Genomic DNA, 26,928 nt, shown 5'->3' with positions numbered 1-26,928 from the left:
GATTAGTATTTCTTTGGTAGTTTCTTGGTTATTTTTACCATATCAAAAGGTTTTTTCAACGTTATTACAGCCAGTTATTAGTTATAATAAAAATGATGGATATTTTGTTACAATTAAAACATTCATAAAATTAAAAAAAATACGTAGTTAATGTTATTTCTCAAATCAGCATTATGTCATTATTTTTGAGAAAAAATATTATTTTAGCTCGCATATTTAGGTAAAACCCACGAGTTTCAATGATCGGTCTTATCTCCAAATTATAAAAAGAAACTTTTAAATAATAACTATATTAAAGTTGTGTACAATTTAAATAATTTTAAATAAAATTAAGTCATAAGACAGTTTTTTTTTTTTATAAATTTGTATACAAATATCTTGACTATAAATGTTGTTATAAAAAGTTTAATGGTTAATGTCATTAGGTTAAATAGTCGTAATTATTACAAGTTAGAAATCAAACACGTATTCTAATTTGTAAATTATAACGCAAGTAACTGCTTTTAACGGCTATCTATATAACAATATTTGTTACACAAAATAATTTTACATAAATCAAATATTACTCATAGCTTACTTTGATTAATCAATGTATCAATTTATTAGAGGATGCGATATAATAGCTTTTATAAAATTTTTAATAGCTCAATAATAACATGCTAATTATAGTATCATAATAATAATATGCTCTAAAGTTTACTTAAAAATATTTTTTTTAAAAGCTTAAAATTATGCACTAATTAGATCATCATTAATTTGTATTGATGGTATACGTTTATTAATTATCCATAAACCATACACGTCTTTTCAATTATATTTTGTAAATAATAAAACTTGTCCCACATAAATTATTTCTATAGCTTGCTATTTATTCATCCGAAAAAATTACCTTAAAGCTTATATAACAAAAACACTTCAGACATGTCGTATTATTATAATACGAATTTCAGATTAATTATTATTGTAACGTTAAATTCGCCAAGGCGTAATCTGTCATCAAAATAATGATTCTATATTTACAGAATTGAATAAAACTGAAACTGTAGCTGACATGTTTGTCTGTATTAACGCTTCATGGTCGAGACAAACCGTGAAATATTTTTAAGTTTCTAGTCCACTTGACAATTTATTGTTTACACCACATGTTAAAGCGGTCCAACGGTTATCAAATACTTAGCACTGGGCGATTATAATTTGCAAAGTATATATGTGAGTTTTGAAAGAAAACGTTGGTATTTGATGAATTGCATTCGGTTCAAATGGTTGTTATTTATGATTTCTTTGCCATAAACAGCTTTTCGTAATTCAATAGATTTTTCAACTCGGCAGGTTCTTTACTTGATGTGGTTCCCTCAAATATATTAAACATTGTGTTCTATTTTACTGTTGAGTTGTTGTTTACTAGATTAACATCACCAGTGTTGTATAGGACAACAGGATTAAATGCGTTCGCATGACTTTTAGTTTTCCTATTTAATTTAAAAATAATAAATAAATGAAAATAATAATATTAAAACGCATTGTACACATATACTATTAAACATATTATGATACAGTTGTATAGGCTTATAAAGTGAGACCTATATGTGGGACTATATCCGCCCGGAATTTCGTCTGCCTCGTCCAAAACAATGTAAGATATACATTTTCTACGTCCATGTATGAAAATTGAAACGGTTTTCTATTATTAATTATTAACAAAAATGTAAATAAAATACCTTGAATATTTTATAATTATAATTATTCAATTATTTTTACATTATATCATATTATTCACAATATTGTTTTATACCTATAACAATAATAAATTTATTTGTGTACACGAATATTATTTTATTATAATTTATAGGTATAATAATTCATAAGATTGTGGTTTTATTTAATATTTTTTTGAATCATATCAATATTTATATAATATAAAAATATTGAAATCCGTTCTTATTTTTTTTTTTTAACAGTTCATTATTGTGGTGTACTATATACTATATAAGTAAATAAAAACTGTATAGACAATAATTATGATGTTATAATTTTTTAAATTATTTATTTATATTAAACATTCAAATGCACATTATATTTGGCAAATGACGCGTTCAAATCTAACCTATATTTTTTATTTTTTTTTGTTACCACACGCACATTAAATATAAATAAATTAATTTTAATAATTATAGAATTTGTAAAAGTTATTAAAAATATTATACTTTTTTTGCTTTAATACGTTTTGGTATTAATGAAGGAAACTGAATGAAGTAACTTTAATTTGTCAACATATTTTTCTTTTAAATTTATGTCTAATAACCGAAGCATTAGTTGACTATAAATTATAGACTATTCACCCCGCCTTTCCTATTATATTCATCACGCTACAAATATAATATATTGCAAAAATAATAAATAATGAACACATAGCAGACAATTATACCATTTTACACGTAAAAATAAGTACGTTTGTCACGATTTTACAGCTATAAATAAAAATGTTTCTTGATGTTATCAATCACGACAAATATACATTAAAATCTAAAAACTCTATTAACTGATATATATAAACTTTTTATAGGTCTTTAAAACTAAAATAGGTAATTATAGAGAATAATTGTATAGGTTTTTTATATTGACGTCGTGGTATTAGAGTATGTGATTCATTTATGCGCTCACATATTTTGTGTAAATTTCAAACAAAAAATATTTACAATGTACCTACAGCGAGAGATTTCAAAGTTATAATTTTTCAGAAAATTTTTTTGAGGTTATAGAAGTAGATAGGCTTATTATTAGATTAAGTTTTTAAAATATACTTTTTTTTAGTGACTTGTATTTTATCCATGCTTTTGGAAAGCATTACTTATTTTGCGCAACACTTACAGTTTAACATCATAAAACGTGACACGAATCTCACAGTCAGAAAAGTTATCCGATGACTTAATCAGTTCAAACACTGATCCTATTTCAGCCGATATATGCTACTTCTACAGTTTTTTTTTTAAACGCATCTATATAATACATTTATTAATAATTCATATTTTATTTTTGGGCGTTGATAATATATTTTTATTAAAACTTCTACGAAATGTTTAAAAATTACCTTTTACAGACAACCTGTAATTTCATAAGATGATATTTAGAATTATAGGAAATAATATCATTCATTGTCCAAATATAATTTATCTTTTTATTTGTGTTTTAATACGCTTTTATATTCATCAAGATTGTTTTTTTTTTGATTCTGTGATTAAACTAGATCCTATTAAGTTAAGTAATAAGCTAGAAGACATCACATTTTTACCTACTAAGCACTAAAATAAATACGTAATCTAAAATTTTTGTATTTGGTATGTGTTTATTTAATATGATTAAATATTGATTCTAGTCAAACGTCAACTGTCATTTTATGTCCAATTATATATATATAATGTAGGTACTGATGTACTGTGTTATACTTAGTAAAATAAATAAGGATACTGGATAATACACTTGAATACTTGATAAGAAATTTGTGTTTTCTCTGTTTATACTTATAGTATCTTTAACACTATTTACATTGTACATATTAAATATGTATATATATATATTTCAGTAAAATGTGCAGTAGATTAATAAATTAAGTAAATTATTTTATATTAAGATCACTGCAAAAAATATTTTTAAGTATAAGAGTAAATAGTAAATACTTCAAAAGAATATATTTTATTTTTTTTTATGTAGAACGTTTTATATTATGATACCTGCAATACTTGAGATAAGTATACTCGTCCGTAATAAATTATATTTGTATATTATTATTTTAAATTAATTTTTTTTTTTTTTTGTATTCTGCATCGAAAACTTGAACATTATTGTTACATGAATTAATATTATAATAATGTACAAGTATTATTTACAAAATGTACTTAATTAATACAAAATAAAAATGTTCACTTGTAGTATAATCAGTATAACTAAACAATTATAGGTACTAAAATAGCTAATAATAATATTTATAATATTAATAATTTATAATCTATACATATAGTGATACAATTGATAACTGAAACATTTATGACAATATTAATAAATCAAACATAATATCAAGCTACATTTATTTAGGACATATAATTTGAAATCCATACTTTATATTTCGAGTTTTTATTAAAAAAAAGTGGATTTATTCTTAGAATAGTTCTTAATCGGGCCCTAAACGTTCTACTATTTAATGACTTATTTTGAGTTCGAATTATATGTATATCTTGCCTCTCGAAATTCATAAAATAATTGTTTTATTATTTGTATGTACCTAATTTTTTTAACATCATATTATAAATTATAATTCTCGAGTAATATTTGTGTAGAAAATGTACCTATGATTAAAATATTTTATTTTCATTAATTTATAAAAAATATTTTTAAATTTATTAATCGTAAAAAAAACATAACAAAAACAAATCTAAATGAAACTACTGTTGAAGTTTTTTCGATATCATTTTTTTTTTTTTTGTTCAAAATAGTTGGAAATTTTGTAATTTTGTAATGTAAAGTTCAATATACGAAACATTTTCGATCGAATTATATACCACATATGAAAGTTACAGAATACTTTTATTGAATTTAAGAGTATTTTCAAAAAAGAGGAAAAAACACCACATTGTAAAAACCAATAGCTTATTTAGTTTATATATATATATAAAATCTAAAATACGTCATCGAAAATTCAGCATTTATCTTCACTTTCTATCGTGAATGATGTTCAACATTTCGTGGAAAGTTTGGGAACTCTAACGGTTTTTTATTCAATTGTGCTATACAAACGTTTTACTATTGTACGCTGCAGAAGTGAATCGAACATACTATGATGTATATGATATTTGGTCAAAGACATCTATCAATATATTATTTTGGGAGTAGTGCCTTAATATTATGTTAGTATATATTACGAATATAATACTACATGTATTAAATAGTATATACACAATGTTTACCTACTACCAATAAAAATTCACTTGGTAGTATAATTGTTATTAAAATATAAAGTCATTATGTAAATTGATTTCTGTAAAAAGTGAACTTTGCTATACGTAGGTACATGTCAATGTGTGACTTCGCTCACTTAATTTACATTTTGAGTAATAATATTAGTGTGTGTTCAGATTATAATATTATACGCACTGTTCTTGGATCATATTATACTATGTATATTATATATAAATAAATATAAAACGGTATATATATGTATTATTATTATGTTTGAATTTATTATGTGTATTATTATTTAAGAACTATAATTTGTATAAATATAAAATACGATTTTTTTGTCAATGATCATATATCATCAACAATTTTGAATAATATTATGTAGATAAAGACAACTATAGGCTGGGTGAATACTACCCAAAGAATTTGTATTAGGTACACTATTGCATATCACATTCACATACCAGAGTATTTTTCATTTTGTTTCATTTAAACAATAATACAGGTGAACATCCACAGAATTTGTAAATTGCAACAAAAATGTAGAATCTAGATGTATGAGTATATTATACCATATTAAATAACGAATGCCTAAGCATTTCATATTTTATTCATTTAATAGTAATAAGTTTTGGGTTGTATAATGGATATATTTTTTTTTAATTTTTAAAATACAAAGGTAAATATGTTGCAAATTTTGAAATAATTTCTAAATATTTTACTTTAAAAGCATATCTTTGTTATATTATTTTTTAACATATTTTAAATTGTTGGTTATTGTATACGTTTAAAATGGAACTATTATATATACTATCATTACTATTACACATTTAACTATGTGAAGTCAATAATAAAAAAAAAATATATTTTAATGGTTATTATCTTTTATATAGGTATATGTATATATATATATATATATATATATATATATAATGGATTATTTTCAGTGTATTTGGCTGTGATTTAGATAAAGCGATCGTCTATCTAGTAATATGTGCTGGGTGATAATGTAAACGGTTGTCAGGTTTGTGATAGCGACAGAACAAAGTTATATCGCTACAATACAAAAGTTGAATTATTTGCAAACACAACGGTAGACCAATTTAAAACTCTGAACACTACAAATTGGGTTGATGAACAAGTAAACAAAACTATTGAACAACAAGAACATTTCTTTTATCTAAAAATGACAATCTTTTCTCCAAATTAAGTTTGAAACGTATATAATCCTAATTGCAAAGCACTAGATTCCGATAGTACATAAAACTGTATCTTTAAGAACTATGAGCCTAAAAACGTTTGAAACATCTGTCAAATAATAACGGTTGTACTTAAGTTGGCTATTTCAGTAAAGATTAACACATACGCAAATTATAATGATTTCAAATTCTGAAAAAGATTTTAAAATTCCTTCAAATCGTAAACATTCCTTATAAGCACTCAGTCAAAAATCTACGAGAAAACATTATAAAATTGAATCCAAGTAATATACTCAATGCCAAAAACCTATACGGAATTACCAAAATGTATACTTTACTCAGTTAACTATAAAGCTGATTTTATAAAATACATATTTTTATTTAGGTACCTATAATTGTAATAAATCATTCAATCTTTAAATACAATTTGTATTGATTCGTGTTATTTAAAATAAATTAATAACTGTGAAAATATATATAACTTCATTAAAAAACATAACGTTCAATGATAAACCTTTATAAATTAATTTTTGTGATTTTATTCCATTGACATGTAAATACTGTATTTCAATGTCAATATCATATATGTTTATGTTAAAAAATGGTAGCCGAAGCATTAATGCATTTTGAAGGGTGAAAACATATTGCTGAAACCTTAAGGGTTTTGTTTGTTTAATAAAAGCATCATCGCTATCACCAAAAATGTGTTCAATGTATTTATGTATATGGTATAAATATATAAATATAACGATATAGGGTGAAGTACGATGAAAAAAAGCTAAGAAATGACAAGAGTTTTAAATTGCAAATTTGTAGATATATGAAACCATACTTCCATTCTACTCTACTGTTGTTTATGTATTATAGAACAATACATATATTTATATATTATATTGTATTTTACATTGGTAAAAGAAGGCGTTGTCGTACAAAACAAACGTTTCAAAAAGTTTTTAGAAAATGCCTGCAAAGGACACATTTTCATTTTGCTACCAGCCATCTTTTCAATTGGATTATTTTTCTACCTTTTAGTAAGTATTTACTTTGCCCCTGACGTATGTGTGTTTGGATGTTCTATGACGAGGAATATAAAACACAAAAAAAAAACCATCACATATCTGTACTTAAAAGAAAAATTCGAGTTGTATAAGTCAGATATTCTGTGGAGTGATTTCCATTATCGGTTAAGCCAGAGTAGATCCTTGTATAAATAATATTATTACTAAGGTGGATTTCTATTAGTATGTTGCAATTTATAAATGTAAATTTTCCAACTAAATACAATTGTATTTAATTTGTCCATACGCCTATGATCTAGTGGAACATATAAATTGACAAATTGTGTATGATAAAGCGTTAATATTATAATAAATACAGAAAGAAAAAATAATCATTATATTATAAAGTTGTAAGATATAATAATAAATTAAATACAAGCACAAACTAAAGTTTTAACAACAACTAAACCCCATTATTTTTCATCGGTTGGCTAAAATTAAGTCACTCAACAATATTAATTTTTAATTTTTTTTTTTTTATAAATATTTTGAATAATTAGACAATTTAGTTATTTACTTTTAAATAAAAAGTAGTTAAGTTTGCTATTTTTTATATCCATCATTAGTTACCCAACGTTATTGAACAACACATACAATACAAATTTATTTAAGACAAAATTAAAATAGTACCTAATAACAATAAGTACCTATTTTATTCAATTTGAGAGTAGAGAACCCAAGTACTCATATATTTAAATGTATGAATAGGCAAAACGCAAAAATAATTTCAAACTAAAAAAACAGATTAAAATATGAATTTTACTTAATTTTAATTTTCTAATTTAATTTTTACGATTAAGAAAAAAATAATGTGCAGTTGAATCATTTATTATTAGTTTTAATAGTTTTACGATGGAGTAGAAAACGTTTGTTGTAAATCGTATAATATGCCAACGGGAGTTTAAATACAATATGGTTCATAATAAAATATATTATTTAGTAAGAATAATTATATGTATTTATATACAAATCAATACCTATAGAGGACTAAAAAAAAATTTAAATATAAAATTAATGGATTAGAAAGAATTGATAATCAATGATATTCAGAACAAGAAACAAAAATAATAATAATATAAAATAAGATAAATAACTTGTAATGTATTAAAAATAGCAAAACGTTTGTTAGTAAATAAATTTAATATTACTATAACTTTTCGAAAATGAAAATGAAATTGTTGAAATAAAATGTGAGAAACCAGCTGATGTAGAAAGTATGACAAAACTATCATTTACGATATGGCAATAATCTGTGTAATAAATTTTAATGTATTCGTTGAATGGATGATTGGTATTGTAGGTGAGATTACATTAGAATACATTTATGGAAATACTATTTAAAAAAATGGATTAGCATTTAATATTAGTAAGTATATAAGAAATAAGATCGTTTAAACCGATTACAAACTGTATAATATGATAAAATTGAAAGAGTATGTTATTAATAACTTATTATCTTATAGGAAAAAATAATTATTTTTATTTAATTATTAGGTTAAAAATGTTATTTTATTAAGTCTAAATACGGTTGTTTTCAATAATATCTATGAAATGTAATTTTCGAGTGGTGTGTGCTCTTATAATAATATTCTACATAATATTTCTATACACATTATAATAACCCCCCAGTCCAAACTTAGATTTTTTCAGCCCAACGACAGACCGATCGATCTGATTTTGGAAATCGACTGTAAATAACTGTAAAATGGTTAAGCACTTGATTTATTATTAGGTTTCATAAATTATAGTTGGTATGTATTTTTTCTTATGATCTATCGACTAACTAAAAAAATATTAATAAAAAAACATATTCAACTTAAGTTTTTAAGATGTAGGTATATCAATAAAAAATATAGGCTATTAAAAATCATTACAACTAAAAAGAAACAGTTTTTTCTAAGTTTCTAAAAAGTCAAATTGAACTTAAATTGATTTATATTCTCGGAAACGAGTTGAGCTTATAAACAGGAATAAAAAAGTTGCTTCAAGTAAAAAATATAAATAAATGAAATATTGTTACCTCTATACCAGATGAAAAAAATGTACCAGAAACTGAGAAAAACCTTTTGACTGAATGATAAATCATAATTTATTTTTTGAGATAATATATAAATAAATAAGTTTTAAATTAAGTACCAATACTATATAAGCTGATGCTTGAAACGTAAAATTATATTTTTGTAGCAGTGATAATACATACCTACCAATAATCTATAACAGCGGTTCTCAAACTTTTTTTTTTACGTACCACTAAACTATATTATCAATCAGTCGCGTACCACTAATGATTAAAAATAAAACGATCCAAATTCCAAATTGTATAGTTAAATACATTTATTTTAAATAATAAATCAGTAAAATACTACAACTGCAGTATAATTATTTTTTATTTATTAGTTTTTTAAAATAAGGTATGAATTGGAAGAAATAATTGAATGGGTTTATTATCCAAAAACGGCTCTCCGCGTACCACCATGAAGTCTTTCGCGTACCACTAGTGGTACGCGTACCACAGTTTGAGAACCGCTGATCTATAATATGTATATTACGTTATTATAAATCATAACTTCAATTTAGGTTTAATGCATTATTATTTATTAATTTTTGTTAATTATAGACCGAATTAGTTTTTAAATATTTATCACATTATATCATAATATGTGCCAATTATTATTTTATTTTATTTTTTTTTTTTTGTGTTAAGAGAAATTTGAGTTAGATTCTATTTTTATCCTAACGATTATAGCTAGGTAAGAAGTAGCATGTGTGTTACTAAAAATCCAAGGTGGTCATCCATCTGAGAAGTATAGCAACGGAACTGCTAACTCAACACTAGCGCCTTTAGGTAACTGTGCCACGCTATTCCAAACTGGTGGAGATTTTTTACTGACGAAACGAACGATTGAGTTAAATAAGTGAGCCGTATTCATGCTCTGGTTATGATGATGCTTGGCTATGCTGGTGTGAGTTGAACTCCGGAGGTACATATAATTTTTAACTATGTTTTTAATATTTGACAAATTGTATGCATTGCAGGAACCTTCGATAAGTCAAAATTCAAAGGAAATGCAACTTTTGCGATTTCGACATATCGATGTTCGACTGTATAATATTATTTTATTTTATTAAATTTTAACTAAGCTATATCAAAAAGTTTTTTTAATATTCTCAACAGACTATATTTATTATTACCTTTAATTATTACAAATATGTAGGTAAACCATAAAAATATATAATCAAAATATCCGTGAATTTTTTTTTTTTATGTTTTCAATATGATATAATATATTATATTATATTATTGTTGAATACATTAAAAGTAAAACGAGATAAGTTTAACTTTATTGTGATTTTGATATAAAAAAGGTTTAGTATTTCAAATAAGGTCATTGTAAGATCATTCAACACTACGATTTTATTTACACCCACTTACTATATTATGTTTATGTATAGGATAAATATATATACATTATTCAAACATATATATGCTTCTCCATTATTGTTCACATGTATGATATTTCCAACAATCGAATAACGAAAGTTTATCACTCAGAAAATTGTTTCTTATTGGAATACGGTTAAAAACGGAACACCAAATATTGAAATATGATATGTATATTGTATATAGTATATGTCAATTTATTTTTAAAAAGGGGTTTAATTAAATTGTTTTTGAATTATTTATATTTCATTATTGTGATAACTTGTCATTTAAAAATGAGTATTTAAAATAAACTAACTACAGTATTAGTGTCATAGACATAAATTTAATAAATAAGTTAAAAAATTTAATTTTATCAAATAAAGGAAAAAAAAAATGAATTATAAATTTCTGGAAAATATGTACATCGTTCAACATAACAATTATATATTTTTTTTATTTCTAAGCTCTTTGATCAACTGTGCAAAAAAAACTCGTTTATCATTTACCGGGCTTTATACAGACAATGCTTCCAACAATAGTACATAGATACACAGAAACCTAACCTAACATTTCAAGTCAGAATAATTATTATACCTAACTACTTTAATTTTCTATTACAATACTACCTAGTACCTACATTATGTATTATATTATACTTGAATATATAGAAATATTCACCGTACAATACACAGTCATAATTATAACATATTTATTTATAAATATATATTTATGTATTATTTGCATACATAAATATTACACTTTATTGAAATGCCTTAAGTAAAGTTTTAAATTATATACACTTAAAATAACGATGTTTTTAAGCGAATACTACGCCTGTATTAGTTCATGACGGTTGTCTTACAAATTCATAATAAATGTATACCATTTAGGTAATTAAATATTTTAAATTTAGAGTTATAACTTATTAATTAGGTATTATTATGCAGAATACTACATTTTAAAAACGCAGAATGCAAATTAATTTAATGATTAAAATATCGAAAAACACAAGATAATAAGATAAGGTTCCTAACTTTTCAGTCGATAAGTAATAAATTTACTCAAATGTTAAAACTAGCAAAATTAAATGGGTTTTTCTTCTTTTGAATTCTTAATTTTCCATGTTAAACGATTGTAATACGGTAAAAAAAGCTTGCATTAATTTGTACTTATAGAATATGTACATATATTTTATATAAGACGCCGCCACAGGATCATGATCTTTATTCTTCAAAACAGAAACGTTATCTTTCAAAATCTGCTATAAGAATCTATCGATTTTAAACTAAAATAATATTTAAAATTAATAAGATTTAATAACGATGAGTGCAATAACGACCAGTAAAACTAAAATGATAAAAACATGTTAAAGGCTTCAAAGCTTTTGTGATTGAAATCTTAACAAAACATCCATTATATTCGCGGTTTATAAATTTATAAGCTCTAAAATCACCAAATAATCACGTTTATAGGTGTTATATAACATATAATCTGTAAATAGTTTTTATTTCTTATGAAATATAAGGATTGGAAAATTAATGTTAGATAATTAATAATTAGATAACCAATACCAAGTTAACAATATTTATTATGTAGTAGCATCTTGAATAATATGTTCTTTCCAATATAAATATAAATAATTATTACAAATTAGCAATTTATTGCAAAATGTTAAGGATATCAGGTATATTATTTTCGATAACGGTTTGTAAAAATAACATTTAAAATATTGTATTATTATATATTATAAAAGGCGTAGTCAAACAATAATTTTAACTTTATCATTACTTGATTTATATTATGAATTAATTTTAACAAATTAACGTGTAGATTGTTATACATTATTTAAACAGTTTTAGTAGTACTGTGTTTGGTTATCGGAAACCTCAAATATTGTAAGTCCAGAAAAAATATTACCATCGAAAAATCGCGAGCATGACAAAATCGATATTACGCTCACCGGTACTCACACCTGAGCTTTATTGTTTTTGTTTTTATTATTTATTTTATTCAGTTTGTTGTTTTTATTTTATTATTATTTTTCTTCGTCGTAGTCGTCGTCATCGTCGTCGATGTTGTTATTGTTGTTGTTGTTGGAAATGGGCGTTTTAAGCGATCAATTTACTCCAATTCCAACATCTGGACGACAACACCGCAGCCAGTGAATCCGCCCCTTCCCCTCCCATCGTACACATCACACACACGCACAATCCGCCAACGACAAGGAATCGAGAAACGTACGAAATCGGTGGTCGTGCGTGTTATCTACCAGGAAGTTTGTGTACGTTCGCGTGTTATGCGTTGACACACGGCCGACGAGCAATTTATTTTCAGCGTCGGAAAGTATGTTTGGTCGGTGGGCAGAAGTGGCGGGTGTAAAAAAAAAATCCGAAAAAAAGAACGAAATCTGATATTGGCCGACCGCGTACGCCGCAGAATCACCGGAATATACGATAACGTAACACCAACACTCCCACTTTACCCACCCGACCGCCAATCCGACAGTATCAAGCCACCGCCGTACGCCGTATACCGTATACGATATATTATTATTCACCGTCAAATTTATACATGCATACGGTTCCCGTCACGGGTGGGTGGGGCGTTATTTATTAGCCCTTGTTATTATGGTACACGACACTGGCAATAAATCAATTGATGCGTGCGACAATGCGTATTAAACATTATAATATTATACTCCACGATAAGGACGATATAATCAGACTAATGTGTCAATATACAAGTAATATAGGTGTCCAACAATATTGTACGAGTATACGAGTATGACAATAATAATAATAAAAAAATAATGAATCGAAGAAAAAAAAAATCAAATTAAAAGCGTGAACACGTGGGCGCGATTTTTATGTCGCTCACACTGCTTATATCATACGCATAACCGTTTATGATTTTATAATAATGTTTCTATATAATACAATTTAGTAATAACAATAAAACCTATTATGTTGTATTCATATTTAAAAACCGATTTTTATCGCTAATCGGTATGCATCTATGAAATATTACTATTTGTGGTTCACTTTTTTTGAGTTTGCACGAGAGATGGTAAATATTATAAAAAGGATTTATACTACTTTTTACAATAATAACATTTTTTTTTTTTTAATAATAGGTTACTTATTTTACACAATTTTTTGATTTATTAATATCCTTTTTTACGCGAAACCACAAATTATTGTTAAAAAAAAATATTTTATACATGCATTATTATTATGGATGCCTATAAGGTGCATTGCGCTTGTGTTTCGCAGGGTAATGATTTATCTTTGTTTGTCTTCATAAACTTAATATTTAAGCCATATTTCACAATTTTCTAAAAAATGACTGAGATTTAAAAAAAAAACGTAAAATGATGTTATCATCAGTATTTTTTTTCAATCTAAAGAGTGACTGTATTATGAAACTTTTAAAGATCTTGTATTGCTCCAAAAGTATATTCCTAAAAATAGAAAATACCTACATCGTTTTTGTTATTTAAAACCAATACATTTTTCACTGCGTTTATGATTTTGTAACACATAAAATATTAATATAATAACGACATTCTTCGTCAATGATCAAATAAATAAAGGTTCTAGCTGATATATAATACAATAAAAAATATCATTAGATATTTTATACTAACGAATTCACCACATTACCATTTTAATTTTTAGGATAACACATCTTTTTTAACGTTCGTTTTTTATTACACAAGCTATAAAAAATATTGTTACTATGAGTATATGTGTTATAAGTATTTAGTGGCTTTAATATATACTTGAATGAAGATATCTCGTAATGAAGGCATTTCGGCAAGATGATATATATTTTTAAATTATAAAAACTATTAATATTACTTATTTATGCTCTTACAGTATGTAATTTGATTGATTAATTCTTTACTTGATGTTCAAAATAAAATATATTCATGGAGACTTTTTTTTTCAATAATTTGTTTATTAATAATTTATATCCGACACTTATTATTACAATATTTTAAAGAATATAAAACAAGATGCAAATAAGTTTTTGAATATCTTTTTAATAGTTATAGCTTCTTTAAACTACGTTTAATATTTTTGAAAAAAAAAATGTCTTGAATTAAATAAATAACTGGATCTTAATATTTTAAGATCTATATCATAAAAAACTTAAAAACCTTAATATATAATAATTGAACAATTTATCTATTATTATGTAATTTCTATACAAATAATATGGATGAATCACTAAAAAAAAAAAAAATTTAATATTGCATAATTTTATATATATATAATGATAGTATAATAAAAAAACGTACGTGGGATTTTTTTAATATGATTATGTTAAACAGAGCCATTCGATGAAGTTAAAACAAAATTAATGTTCTGAATACGGACAATCCGGGTTTAACGGAATTATATAGATTCACTTTTTTAGACCACAATTCAATGGAATATACTGATTTATATCAAATGTGAGTTTAAAGTCTGACAAACTTCAAACATTAAAATTAGGTTATCATAGTTAATTCGAACAAAAATAAATACCAGGTCTTAATAATTCAAATATGAATTAATAGGTATATTATAATATATAATCATGATTTTTCACATGCATTTTTAGTGAAAAGTAAATCGAATCATAATTTTAATTTTATTATTTTTATCACAGAATGAATATTAAGTTAGAATATTATTAATATGACTATAATATAATTCAAAATAAAATACTAAATAAAAAATTTAAATAATTGATAGAATTATCATTATTATTATAATATTTATTTTTTATCTTATCCTAGTAAAAATAGTTTACGAAAATGCTTTCAGTTGTTTGCTTTTTCTCATAACAATAGAAATCTTTTTTTCCAAACCAGAAATATATATTCGATTGAGTTTTTGAACTTGAATTTAATACACTTAAATGTAACATGTTACCTACATAAAATGTTTAATACATAAAATACAATCACAGACCCATTACTAAAAAATAACTTGATTGTAGCACAATATTTTTTTTTCGAATATTCTCGGAAACTACAATAAAAAAATTGATTTTTCTCCTCATTCATCATGATAAATATACTTGATAAATCGCGATGAAAATGATGAAACTTTTTAAAGATTATTCTGAAATAATGAACTAACTTTTATAGTGTATAGATGTATAGGTGAAAAGATATTGTATGGTTACAAAATCACGTACAAACTTGAAATTTTAAACTATAACTATACTAATTTTTAGAGTCAGTCGTTTCGGAGAAGTATACATTTTTATATAAGACTGGTTTTGTAATGATTTGTTATTGAATTAAAATTTACTCATGCACTAAAACAGGGACTTAATTATTAATGGCGAACTGTACTCTAGGCCTATTGTATAATAGTAGCAGTTGCCTACTTTTATCTATTTTCCCCTTTATTTTATTTATGATTTTTCAATAGGTATAATTAATAATTATATATTAAGCAGTTTTATATTTTATCCACTAAAAACTATGTCATATAGTTCAACAGTATAATTTCTTATAAATTAAACTTCAGGATATAAATTCAACGAAATGTCACGATGATGAAATGAAACGTTGATTAAATTATAAACTTATAACCGTTACCGGGAATCAATGAACTTGGCATGAATCATTTGTATGATACCGAATTATTTAAATAGCCTAAAGGTTCGAACATCTAATTTATACACGTCGTGTTAATAATATGAGTACATAATTAGAATGAATAAAATAACGATAATCCACTGTACATCATCAGTATATTATATATTTTAAAAATTGATATTCAGCGCGTTATGCGACTATTTTACGAAGGTTTAAGTTTTTTATTAAATTAATTGTTTGCATTTTAAAAATGTATTGTGTACACGCATACGATAACATTATATAAATATGTGAATACACTCAGTTTTAAATAACGTATAATATGTATAACGGCCTTAGAAGCGTATGAATAACCTTATATCCTCAAAAGGAACCTCTGAATAATATAGGTGACGACATGATACGCGTCTTACCTTAATGCACTGCTCTTGGATCGTAATCCTCGGGAAACAGACATTGCATATCGTTTGACTGGAAATAATGTGGTTCACAAGCATTATAACATATTGATTATAAACACTACCTACTTCTTATATGACGTTTTATGAAAATACGTATAGGTACAAGACTATTTCAATGGGAGTTTCGTCACACTGCTCACCACTAATCACCGACAACGGCGCAAAAACGGTTTGATTGATAATCGTCGAAAATCAGACAGTATAGCGATAACAGACTTGGATAAAACTGGATCGGAGCTCATTATTTTTCATTAAGACTGATTAACGACGGAAAATAACACAGTTTCCAGTTACAAGTATACCCGGTTACCTTATCGCCCCTTAAACACAGCCGCGGTAGACTTCAAATCACGGTCGAGGCGATAGACTTCAGACTATACGATCACCATACACATGATTAGGTATAAATCGCATATAATCACAATATTTTCCCACGGTCATTCTAAATAGAAAATTATGGATAGCTGACCGTTTTTATTACTCCTTCTCCGCGCTGTCCGATTTAAAAATTCGCTATCATGCCATTATTATATCACACATAAATATTCATGAACAGTGCAATGACATTCCAGTGAAACGAGTCTTGCATTTTCCTTTATATTTGTAAATTTCGTCACTTCTGGTCCAACGAAACGAGAATAACAATTTCCGATAATAATGAGCCAAATGTGCTACGTAGTAATAAAGGTAAGTGTCATCACGTACGCGTACTTACATCAACCACAGATGTTTGTTATTTAAAAATTCCTCATATTTAAACATATCTACTATTACTATTTAGAATTAGTTATGTACTGCGTGTAAACTGTATACAAGATTTAAAATAAAAGAACCGATGTAAAATAATTGCGTAATCAAAAGACCTTAAATCCGTAGTGTTCTAAAAAAAAATACAAATATCGGATCGAAATGTAAAGCTAAACAATTTTAATAATATGGACTTGTTGTTTTTGAAATATTCTTTCTGATCATTCTTCATAATTCATAATATGATACAACAAAATTGTTAATATAATAAAATGATATATCATAAAAATGAATCTAGAACGAATATGAGCTTTGCCAAAAGATCCCGAAATTACTTCAATATGTGTACTGAAATACACGAATGCATAACCAAAACAAACTATGCTTAACTAAAAACAGCAAATGACGAATATTGCTTTTATCGTCATTATAGATCTATACTTATACATATTATTATTAATGTTAAATGTCCACATGGTATTTACAATTTATTTGTCATCTCCAGACAATCGATTCCACAATTAAATACTTTACGAAGTATTTTCTTGAATTATTTTTTATTGATGCTTACCAATTACCATAATGTTGATATCGTAAAAGTGGTATTCCCTTTATTACAGAATAAAATGAAATTTCATTCGCAGCCATTTGGATAACACTACCTACATTAAAAATTTATTTTTTCTAAAATAAATGTAAGCCAGAAACTTTAGTAATTTATTTAAATATTCATCTAAGTGCAAGAGAAATATTTCCTAATACAGTTATTGTTATAAGTTACATTTTGCATTTATCCATGGTGTATTATTACATTATTATAATAATAATTGTTTGTAATTTTATTCACAAAATAATATGGTTATATGAATTATTTGTTTCAAATGCATAAAAATATAAAAATTAAGCTATAACATTGTTCAAGAATACAAAAAATAATGAATCTAGCATAGGAAAATTGGGTGTATATTTTTTTTTATGGAATTGCAATCCTAGAATCAAATGAGGCCAAATTATGCTTTAATTACGATTTTTAAAATTTCAAACTTAATGATGCATGAATTACGAAACTTGTCAATTATTTTAAAAATACATGTATAAAAATAATGTAATATTCCCACCTCGTGTTTGGGTTAAAAAAATGCAATATCGGAAAAAACAACAAATAACTGTGAGCTGTTTATGCCAAATTTGACGATTTGTTTAACTTAAGCACAACCAAATATTGCTATTTTCATTAAATATGTATTAGACTTCTGGTGCTTATATGTGATATGTGAATGAATTCTTCTGATAGTAGTATAATGAATGTAGGAACTCAGTAGAAAAAAAAATAACACTATAAAATTAATTTAATTAATTTAAGTTATGACTTTGTTAAATGTTATTTAATTATTAATTATTGTCTATTAAATTATGTAGAACTATTATAATTCTAGATGATTATTTTATATATTTAAATAAATTATATTTTTAGACAAATAACAATATCTGCATACAATTTAATTCTGATAATAGGTAATAATGTAAAATAATTTATCACAACAATTTTTTGTGTTATTAATTATTATTTTAACCAAGAGTATATTAATTTACCTATACCTATGTTTTATTGTTACATACTGTACTAGAATAAAGTAGTGTAATTATTGTACTGTTTAAACACTGTGTGTTTTTAAGAAGATTGGAACTATTTTGTACTTCGAGGGAGGGGTCAAAAATAGTAATTTCCGGTACTTTTTAAAATAACCGGAAAAACCAATATAGGATTATTCACGACAAAATTATGTCATGTTTTTAAATTTATAGAATTAAGTATTTTACAAAATATTCATATTACAATTGTTTTGTATAATATGATAATATTTTTTAAAATATTTTGTTGTTATATTTATAAAAATTAAAATTTTTCTTCGATTGATGTATGATAACATTTTTGTTCGCGACTATTTATTATTATTATTATTTTTTTTTTTTTGGTTTATTCAATTTGTTTTCCTATTTAATAATATAACATGGACCAATATAATTAATTTTTATTAATGATAATTGACAGCTGTAAGAATGGGTAGAGGGGAATAAGCACTGAAGCACAAAAATTCCGAATACGTCTGTGGTGTTATGTGTCGACCGTTATTGTTATATCATGGGAATTTAACTGAACGTAATTAATATGTATAAATCGACAAGTTTCGTAACTTGTACAATAATTTGAATCGAATAGCTATATATTTAGTGTAAAATATATTATATTATATATACACCATACGAATATCAGTCAATTTGTATCAAAACTTTTACTCATTAATTTGGATGATTAATGAAGAAAATTAATCAATTATGTATATATTTATATTTGGTATAACTATATATACAATATACATAATATTATATATTATATAATAGGCTGTATTACTGATATTGTTCTAATGTCATTTTTCAGATGGAAAAAAATGTTGTTTTTTATTTGATATTTGAGCTTAGTGCTTTCTCTATACCTACATACTTGTACGTATATTGAAATAGTTTTCAATATTTTAACTTCAAAAACTTTTCTCAAGCAAAACACTACTCAAAAACTTTAAATAACAAACCATAGTAATTTATATTTTTTAATACATTTCGGTGTATATAATACATAACATTATGATGTTCATTCCCTAGGTTTATATTACGCTATCCCAAAACGCTGGAAGCACAAAAGTTTTTGCAAAAATATTTAAATATCTCTATATTTCAATATGTATTTTGGGAAACACCGAATTTCGTTTAGTCACGTACCTACTTCTGTGTGGTGGGTATAGGGGATAATGGTTGAGGGGGAGGTAGTGGAAAACAACACAACGACCTTATATTATTGAATACACCGAATTCGAGTACAAACACCGTCATCATTGTTAGCGATAATAACTCATCATTTGCGAAAGCACACTCTTTGATTGATGAACAAGCAACATTGTTTGAATTTCAACTAATTCAATTAACCAATTGTAGCGTTAGCTAATTAAATAAAAATGCGAATGCATTAGATGTACAGTGAAATATAGTGATGCGATATATTTTTATTTAAAATTTTAATTGCCCCGCAGTAACATCTTATCTAGAAATAAAGCTGATTCAGTGTATTCACTCACAAATTCAAACAACTTATGAATATATTGTATGTATGATATATAAATATATAGCCAAAACCTGAACTCTCCTTCTTTCATTTTTTTTACGTTTCCTCTCCGACAAAATTATTCAACTGTAATATCTTAGCTCATCCACGTCTCCCTTAAAGGAGCTTAAGAGGTAATGAAGTGTATGCTTTTCACAATAAAAGTACCTTTTATTCAAATGCAGGTCACTAAAGTAGTCTACGTATAATCCACGAAGCCATCAAAAGCATTTGTTTCCAATATAAACCTCACCCGCCATTCGACAGAAGTTAGGTTTTCTAATTTTTATAATATATTGACTGAATTCTACTGCAATATTTAATTTTTATGACATTATATATTCTTTGATATTTATTTAGTTAAGTAAATAAATATTATTTTTTAATAAAAGTATATTACATTATTTTTTTTTCATATTAGTTGCCTAATGTAAATTTTATTTTTGGCCATGCTTGGAATTGTTGGTAGTACAAAACTAAGTGTGACTTATACCTAATTTTAATAAAACAAATTAAAAACTAATAAAAGACACTACATACATATCAAATGTAATTTTATTTTAAATAATTGATATACATTACATATATGTAATAAAAAACAGATAGTATCGTATAATTAAACGAATGCTTATTTTTGAGAACTGCAGATATTTAAAATTTTTCTCATACGATTTTGTATAGATTTTTTTTTTTTATCTTTTATTACAATATTGTATAAATACTATTCCTAATAAATCAATAATTATTATTAATTTCATAAACTATGAGTAACATTTTAATTTTTTAGAAATATTTACATAGAGGCTTTACTATAATACTATCATGACTTGTATTGTCTATATTTGACAACACTGCTATACTATACGAATGTTGTATGTTTTATATTAACATAAATAATTACCTGTCTATACTGATTGCCACCAAATTGAATATGGACGATGTACTACAAATCACGTCCATTGCTATATAGAAATCGCAAACAAACGGGGGCAAACCCCATTTTCCATTCACCTGAAAAAAGGAAAATAAAATAAATTATAGGTATCTAATGTACAGAATGGAGACAAATAACACTAAATCTATTTCCATAAACTAAAAATTGTCCATTTTTGATTTATTAAAAAAACATTTAACAAAAAAAAATATTGTTTTTTTTCTTTTTAAGTGTAATTTAAGTGTAACACATTTTAAATCTTGGTAGTGATGCAATTAACTCTTAACATAAAACTGTAAAGTTGTATTATAGTATTGATTATTGTCCAAAACAAACTTTACGTACTCCAAGCCCATATATTAATTAACGAATGCATATAATGTCTAAACTTTTCACAGAATAATTGTGTTATAAATGATAATTTCTATAGTAAAATATTGCTGGTAAAATAAAATTTTGAAAGTATAGTTCTATTTTTTAAATATATACAATAAACTGTACATACATATATTGAACACAACTAATAAATTCGTATGCTTCAGTTAATATTAGATGGACATAATAATATATACCTATATATACTAGATAAATTAAAATATATAATGTGCATTTTTATTTATTACTTGGGAATGGTTGTACATTAAAACATAGTTAATAACGAATTTCCAATAACTTAAAGTAAAGTATTTAAAATGAATAAATTATTATTATAATAATTCAAATAATAATATTAAAATATATATATTAGTCATTACACATATAACCAATAACTGATAAGTAATTTGGTGTATTGTATATTATATTGCTATTTTCTAAATTGTGAAAATGTTTAGATATACTCCGTTGAAAATTAGTTGTCTTCTCTCAGAGTGTAAAATATAATTTAATGTACTTAACGTAATTTGCATTGCTAATTAATTAAATATTACAATTTCGCACTTGCAGCAGTACTTTTAGGTTAAGTTAGTTTAACAAATCGCGTATAGTATCATTAGTATCTTTTATGAATCTGATGAACAATAATTTTCATGATAATTAAAATTAATTTAAAAATAATTCATTAAATACAAATTTAATACTCTGTTAAACCTGTGATAATCCTTATTTCCCACCATTTAAGTTTCACAGAAATAATATTGAACGTTTTTGTCGTAAACTCGACGTTGTCACTGTTGTTTCTATTCTAATTAAACATTTGTGTTCTCTAAATAAATAAATGGTCACATACCAAAATCAACGTAATTCCATTAAATAATATCATTGTGATGGTAAACCACGTATAAACCAGAATTATAAAATTGTTTTAAAAAAATCTGACTTTACTAAAATTTTAATTAAACCGATAAATAATAAAATTACTAAATGAACAACTTGCAGTATTCGTATTCGCATTTCATATTAAAGTAAATTTGATAAACTCATACATGTTAAACCAATATAATATCATTGAAACTTAATTTATATTAATATAAATGTACGTGAATTTGAAGTAAGAGTGGATCATAAAACAAAAAAAATAAACTACAATATTATAGTATGGGTATGATTTTTAATTTTATTGTAAGTATGTACCTACTGAATATTATTCTTAAGAACATTTTTTAAAAATCAATAAATATTCAAATGATAATTTATTACTCAAAAATAATAATAATAATAAAACATATTTATTATAGTTTCTATCATTTTAAATCTAAAACAATTTTTATAAATATCTTTCGTCTATAGTATTAGTGTTATTTAAGGAGTGGATATTTCAACAAAATAAGTTAAAATAGATTATATTTTAGTTATACATATTACCAATTTAAATACAATGAACTATTAAATAATTTTTGGTTAAGAATTAAAGAAATATGCATTTAATTAAATTATTTTTGTCTCAAAATGATTTTGTATAAATTTAACATCATGCCTCTAACCATAATTTAATCGTTTGTTCAATAAATTAAAAATAAAATAAATAATATTATTTTATATTTCAATAAAATCGCCAACATTGTACCGTTACGACCACAACTCTCTATCCTACCACCAAAACTTATTTGGTACTATTATAAAATGTGTACTGTTATTATTATTACACATATAAATATGTTCCAATTCAATATTGTAATTTTTAGGGAACATTAACAAATATTTAGTAAATACGTTTTCTAAAGATACCTATATACTACTTTTAAAAATTATTCTCAAGAACAAAATATTTTTAAATTCAAAACAATAATGCTCATCTTGTATACCAACGTTGTGTTTTAAAATTATGTTCTCGTATGTTGAAAATGTACAGAAAGTTTAATCGGTTATCAGCGAAACTCTTTGCAATGATAAATACATGTCTCTATGATGATATTATTATAATATATTGTAATATCATGTCGATATAGATAGGTAATATAAAAGGAACTGTTATTTCAAACAAAACATGATATAAAATTAGATTTAAAGAACACAACGCGACCGCCACCCACCGCCCACCGCGACGAGCTGTACAAATAATACTTTTGTAATACGCGAAAGATGGAGCTTGAAACGCGTGTATCGTACAGAATAATTCAGTTTCGCACTTTCAAAGAGACTGGAGTTATGTTAGATTTCTCTGTAGTATCCGCCCCACAACTATACATTTATTTTCGGGCATTGTAGCTGCTTGTATGGCACACGAATACGGACAGCGCGCTCGAACGTTCACGGTTTTAATATGGGGGCTTCTGTTCACCTTTGTCGAGCTCCGGGGAGTGATAGAATATTATATTTATGAATAGTTTAACGTTTGCGTTGTGTGCATTATGGTAAAGCGATTGCTGCTGCTGCTGCTGCTACTGAAACGAAGAAAACGATCGGGTCAATAATAAAAATAAAAAAAAATGTATATACAGAAAATTGATGACCGATAACATATTTTAAATGCGATCGAAATATATTATATATATTATAGGTACCAAACATATAATATGGGTTCTCCGACGACTGCAGAACCGCGAGGGTCCGATCCCGCGCTGTGACTTCCACACACAACAATAATATCGCTGTAGTATGCAAAACGTACGGGATACGTATTCCTTTACGATACTGTATTATTTATTATAATATCTAACGTATGCAATTTATATCCAAATGTCTTATTCTCTTTTCTGAATTTGACTTTTAACGTTTATTCGCCACGCGCGTGTGTGTGTGTGTGTGTATGTGTGTGTGTGTGTATGTGTGTGTGTGTGTGTAAGTGTGCGTGCGTGTATCTATTGTTTCTCTCATAAATATTATGTATTTACTGGTTGTTATTTGGTCTTTACACGTGTTGCGATTTAAATTTGTTTTGTTTTTTTTTTCTTCAATTGTCCTATTAATGTTGAAGTAAATTTAAAAAAAAATTTTCAATATCAGGATTTGCAAAAACGATAATCTCGTGTCTTTTATTTAAGAAACGCTTTCAAGTATTTAAAAATAACATGTATAAAATCTCCATTTGAATAGAACAAAAACATAACAGTACAAATATTACTAATAACGAAAGAAAGAAAATAAACCAGAGGATATCATTGAAAAGCTGCTTTCGAACGATTAAAAATAGTGAATACTATATTTCCGTTTTGACAAATAATTCTGTCTGTAATCACGACAAAAAAAATCTCAAATATTTTTCCAGGACTACTGGTGATCCAGAAAGTCACCTGCAGGTTGTGTAAGTATGATACGATTTCAGCTAAAATCTGGACTATGTTTAATGTGAAATGAATCAGTTGACTATAATTAATCGTTTCCACGTAAAAGCAAATAGGTACTCAATTTTATTATAATATAGTTCATGTATATTAAGTAAAATTAATTTGGTATTCTACCTGCATTTTTTTTTATCACCTATTTGGATTACTCATAATTGATTTACATAAGTACTTAAATTGTTTAATAAAAATGATAATTGCATAAATAAATGTTTTTGAGTGAACTCGATATAAGGACGTTTTGTTTAATATTTACATATTTATTGCATGTCGATAGCATCGAATTCGTAGCTATATTTCGCTATGATACTCACGCACAGCGTAATTTATTAGAGAACAATAAATAACAGCTAGGGGGTAAAAATATTTTACCACAGTATATTTAACGTTAGTTTGAAATTTTAAACCGTTTGATTTGCGTGAAATATTTAGTATGAATAGAATAAAATAGTTTCGTGTGAAAAATGTATAATAATTTAATATGATGTATCGGATTACACCTCAATTTCTACGAAACGGTAAAATATCATTACATTTTTAACCTAATATTGAACATTGTATTATTTTAAATATCGAAAAATGTTAAAATAAAATTTCAAAAATTCTAATTTCGATTTATTTAAAACAGAAAAAATAAAGCTTTATTCTGATTTATATTATATTATAGTCATAAAATCAAAATAAATTAAAATTTTAAAATATAATAAAAAGGTATATAATTATAAAATCTTATAACTATAACGTAGTCTGCTATAATATTTAAAAATAAAGTTTAGAAAAGATGTTTAAGAAAATAATTTACAAAAAACTATAAAACGTCGACTAAGAATATGCTTGACCTAATGAACTATAATAAATTTACATTATTTACCATTAGCACAGCATTATTATTGAAAACATTGCTTCCACAATTATAAATAAGATAAAATAATTTTAAAACTAAAGATTGAATGAAGTAAAACGTTATACGTTTGTATTGTTCTATTATAAAATTGATATAATTTGATAAGTATTCTGTTTTGATATCAAAAATATTTAAAAGGTATGTTAAATAATTATTGAAACCTGCAACATATTATGTTATATTATTATAAACATCATATGAAATTACTTTGACATTTTTAGTAGATATAGATTTTGAGAAAATCCAGGAAAAGTTAATACAACATAATACCATTGCACGAACAGTATTTAATAACACAAAATATACTCATGTTTGTTGTAGAATAATGTTTAGAGTTCTAATATTATATTAATTATACGGCCAAAATAGTATGAAGACACTGTGAGCGTCAAATAAAATTGATGTAATTTATTAAATGCGTAATAATATTATATACCCATAGGGAACAAATTACAATGCATACAAGAAACAATATTATCAAACATGCCATATTATACAGTGTATCATAAAATATAAGGCTATATTTTAATTATATGACAAATAAACAATTTGGTTTTTTTTTAAACTTATTATTTTATAATCTAAATAGTATTATATGTATTACAATATTATGCGATTTAAGATGTCTATTCGCTAATTTTAGCTACTTGTGAATTTTACATTCATAATTAAATTACATCTATATACGTAGGTAGAAAAATATTATTAAAATAATAAAATTACATTTTTAATTTTGTAAAGATTTAATTGTTTTTAATTATTGCGTTATTGTT

At 24.9% G+C, this 26,928-nt stretch overlaps 1 protein-coding gene across 1 annotated transcript in view; it reads right to left on the bottom strand.

Annotated features, from left to right (window-relative positions):
• Window positions 1–26,928, bottom strand: part of LOC132932476 (dopamine D2-like receptor) — a 250,315-nt gene that overhangs the window by 114,717 nt on the left and 108,670 nt on the right. Inside the window, exon 2 of the mRNA XM_060998864.1 lies at window positions 21,497–21,606. Within this exon, the coding sequence (XP_060854847.1) occupies window positions 21,497–21,606 (110 nt within the window). The remainder of the gene's footprint in view (window positions 1–21,496; window positions 21,607–26,928) is intronic.

This window comes from Rhopalosiphum padi, chromosome 1, assembly GCF_020882245.1.
Source record: "Rhopalosiphum padi isolate XX-2018 chromosome 1, ASM2088224v1, whole genome shotgun sequence".
In the NCBI taxonomy this organism is placed as follows: Eukaryota; Metazoa; Arthropoda; class Insecta; order Hemiptera; family Aphididae; genus Rhopalosiphum; species Rhopalosiphum padi.
Note: the sequence above shows the minus strand (reverse complement) of the source record. Positions and strands in the feature narration are given on the sequence as shown.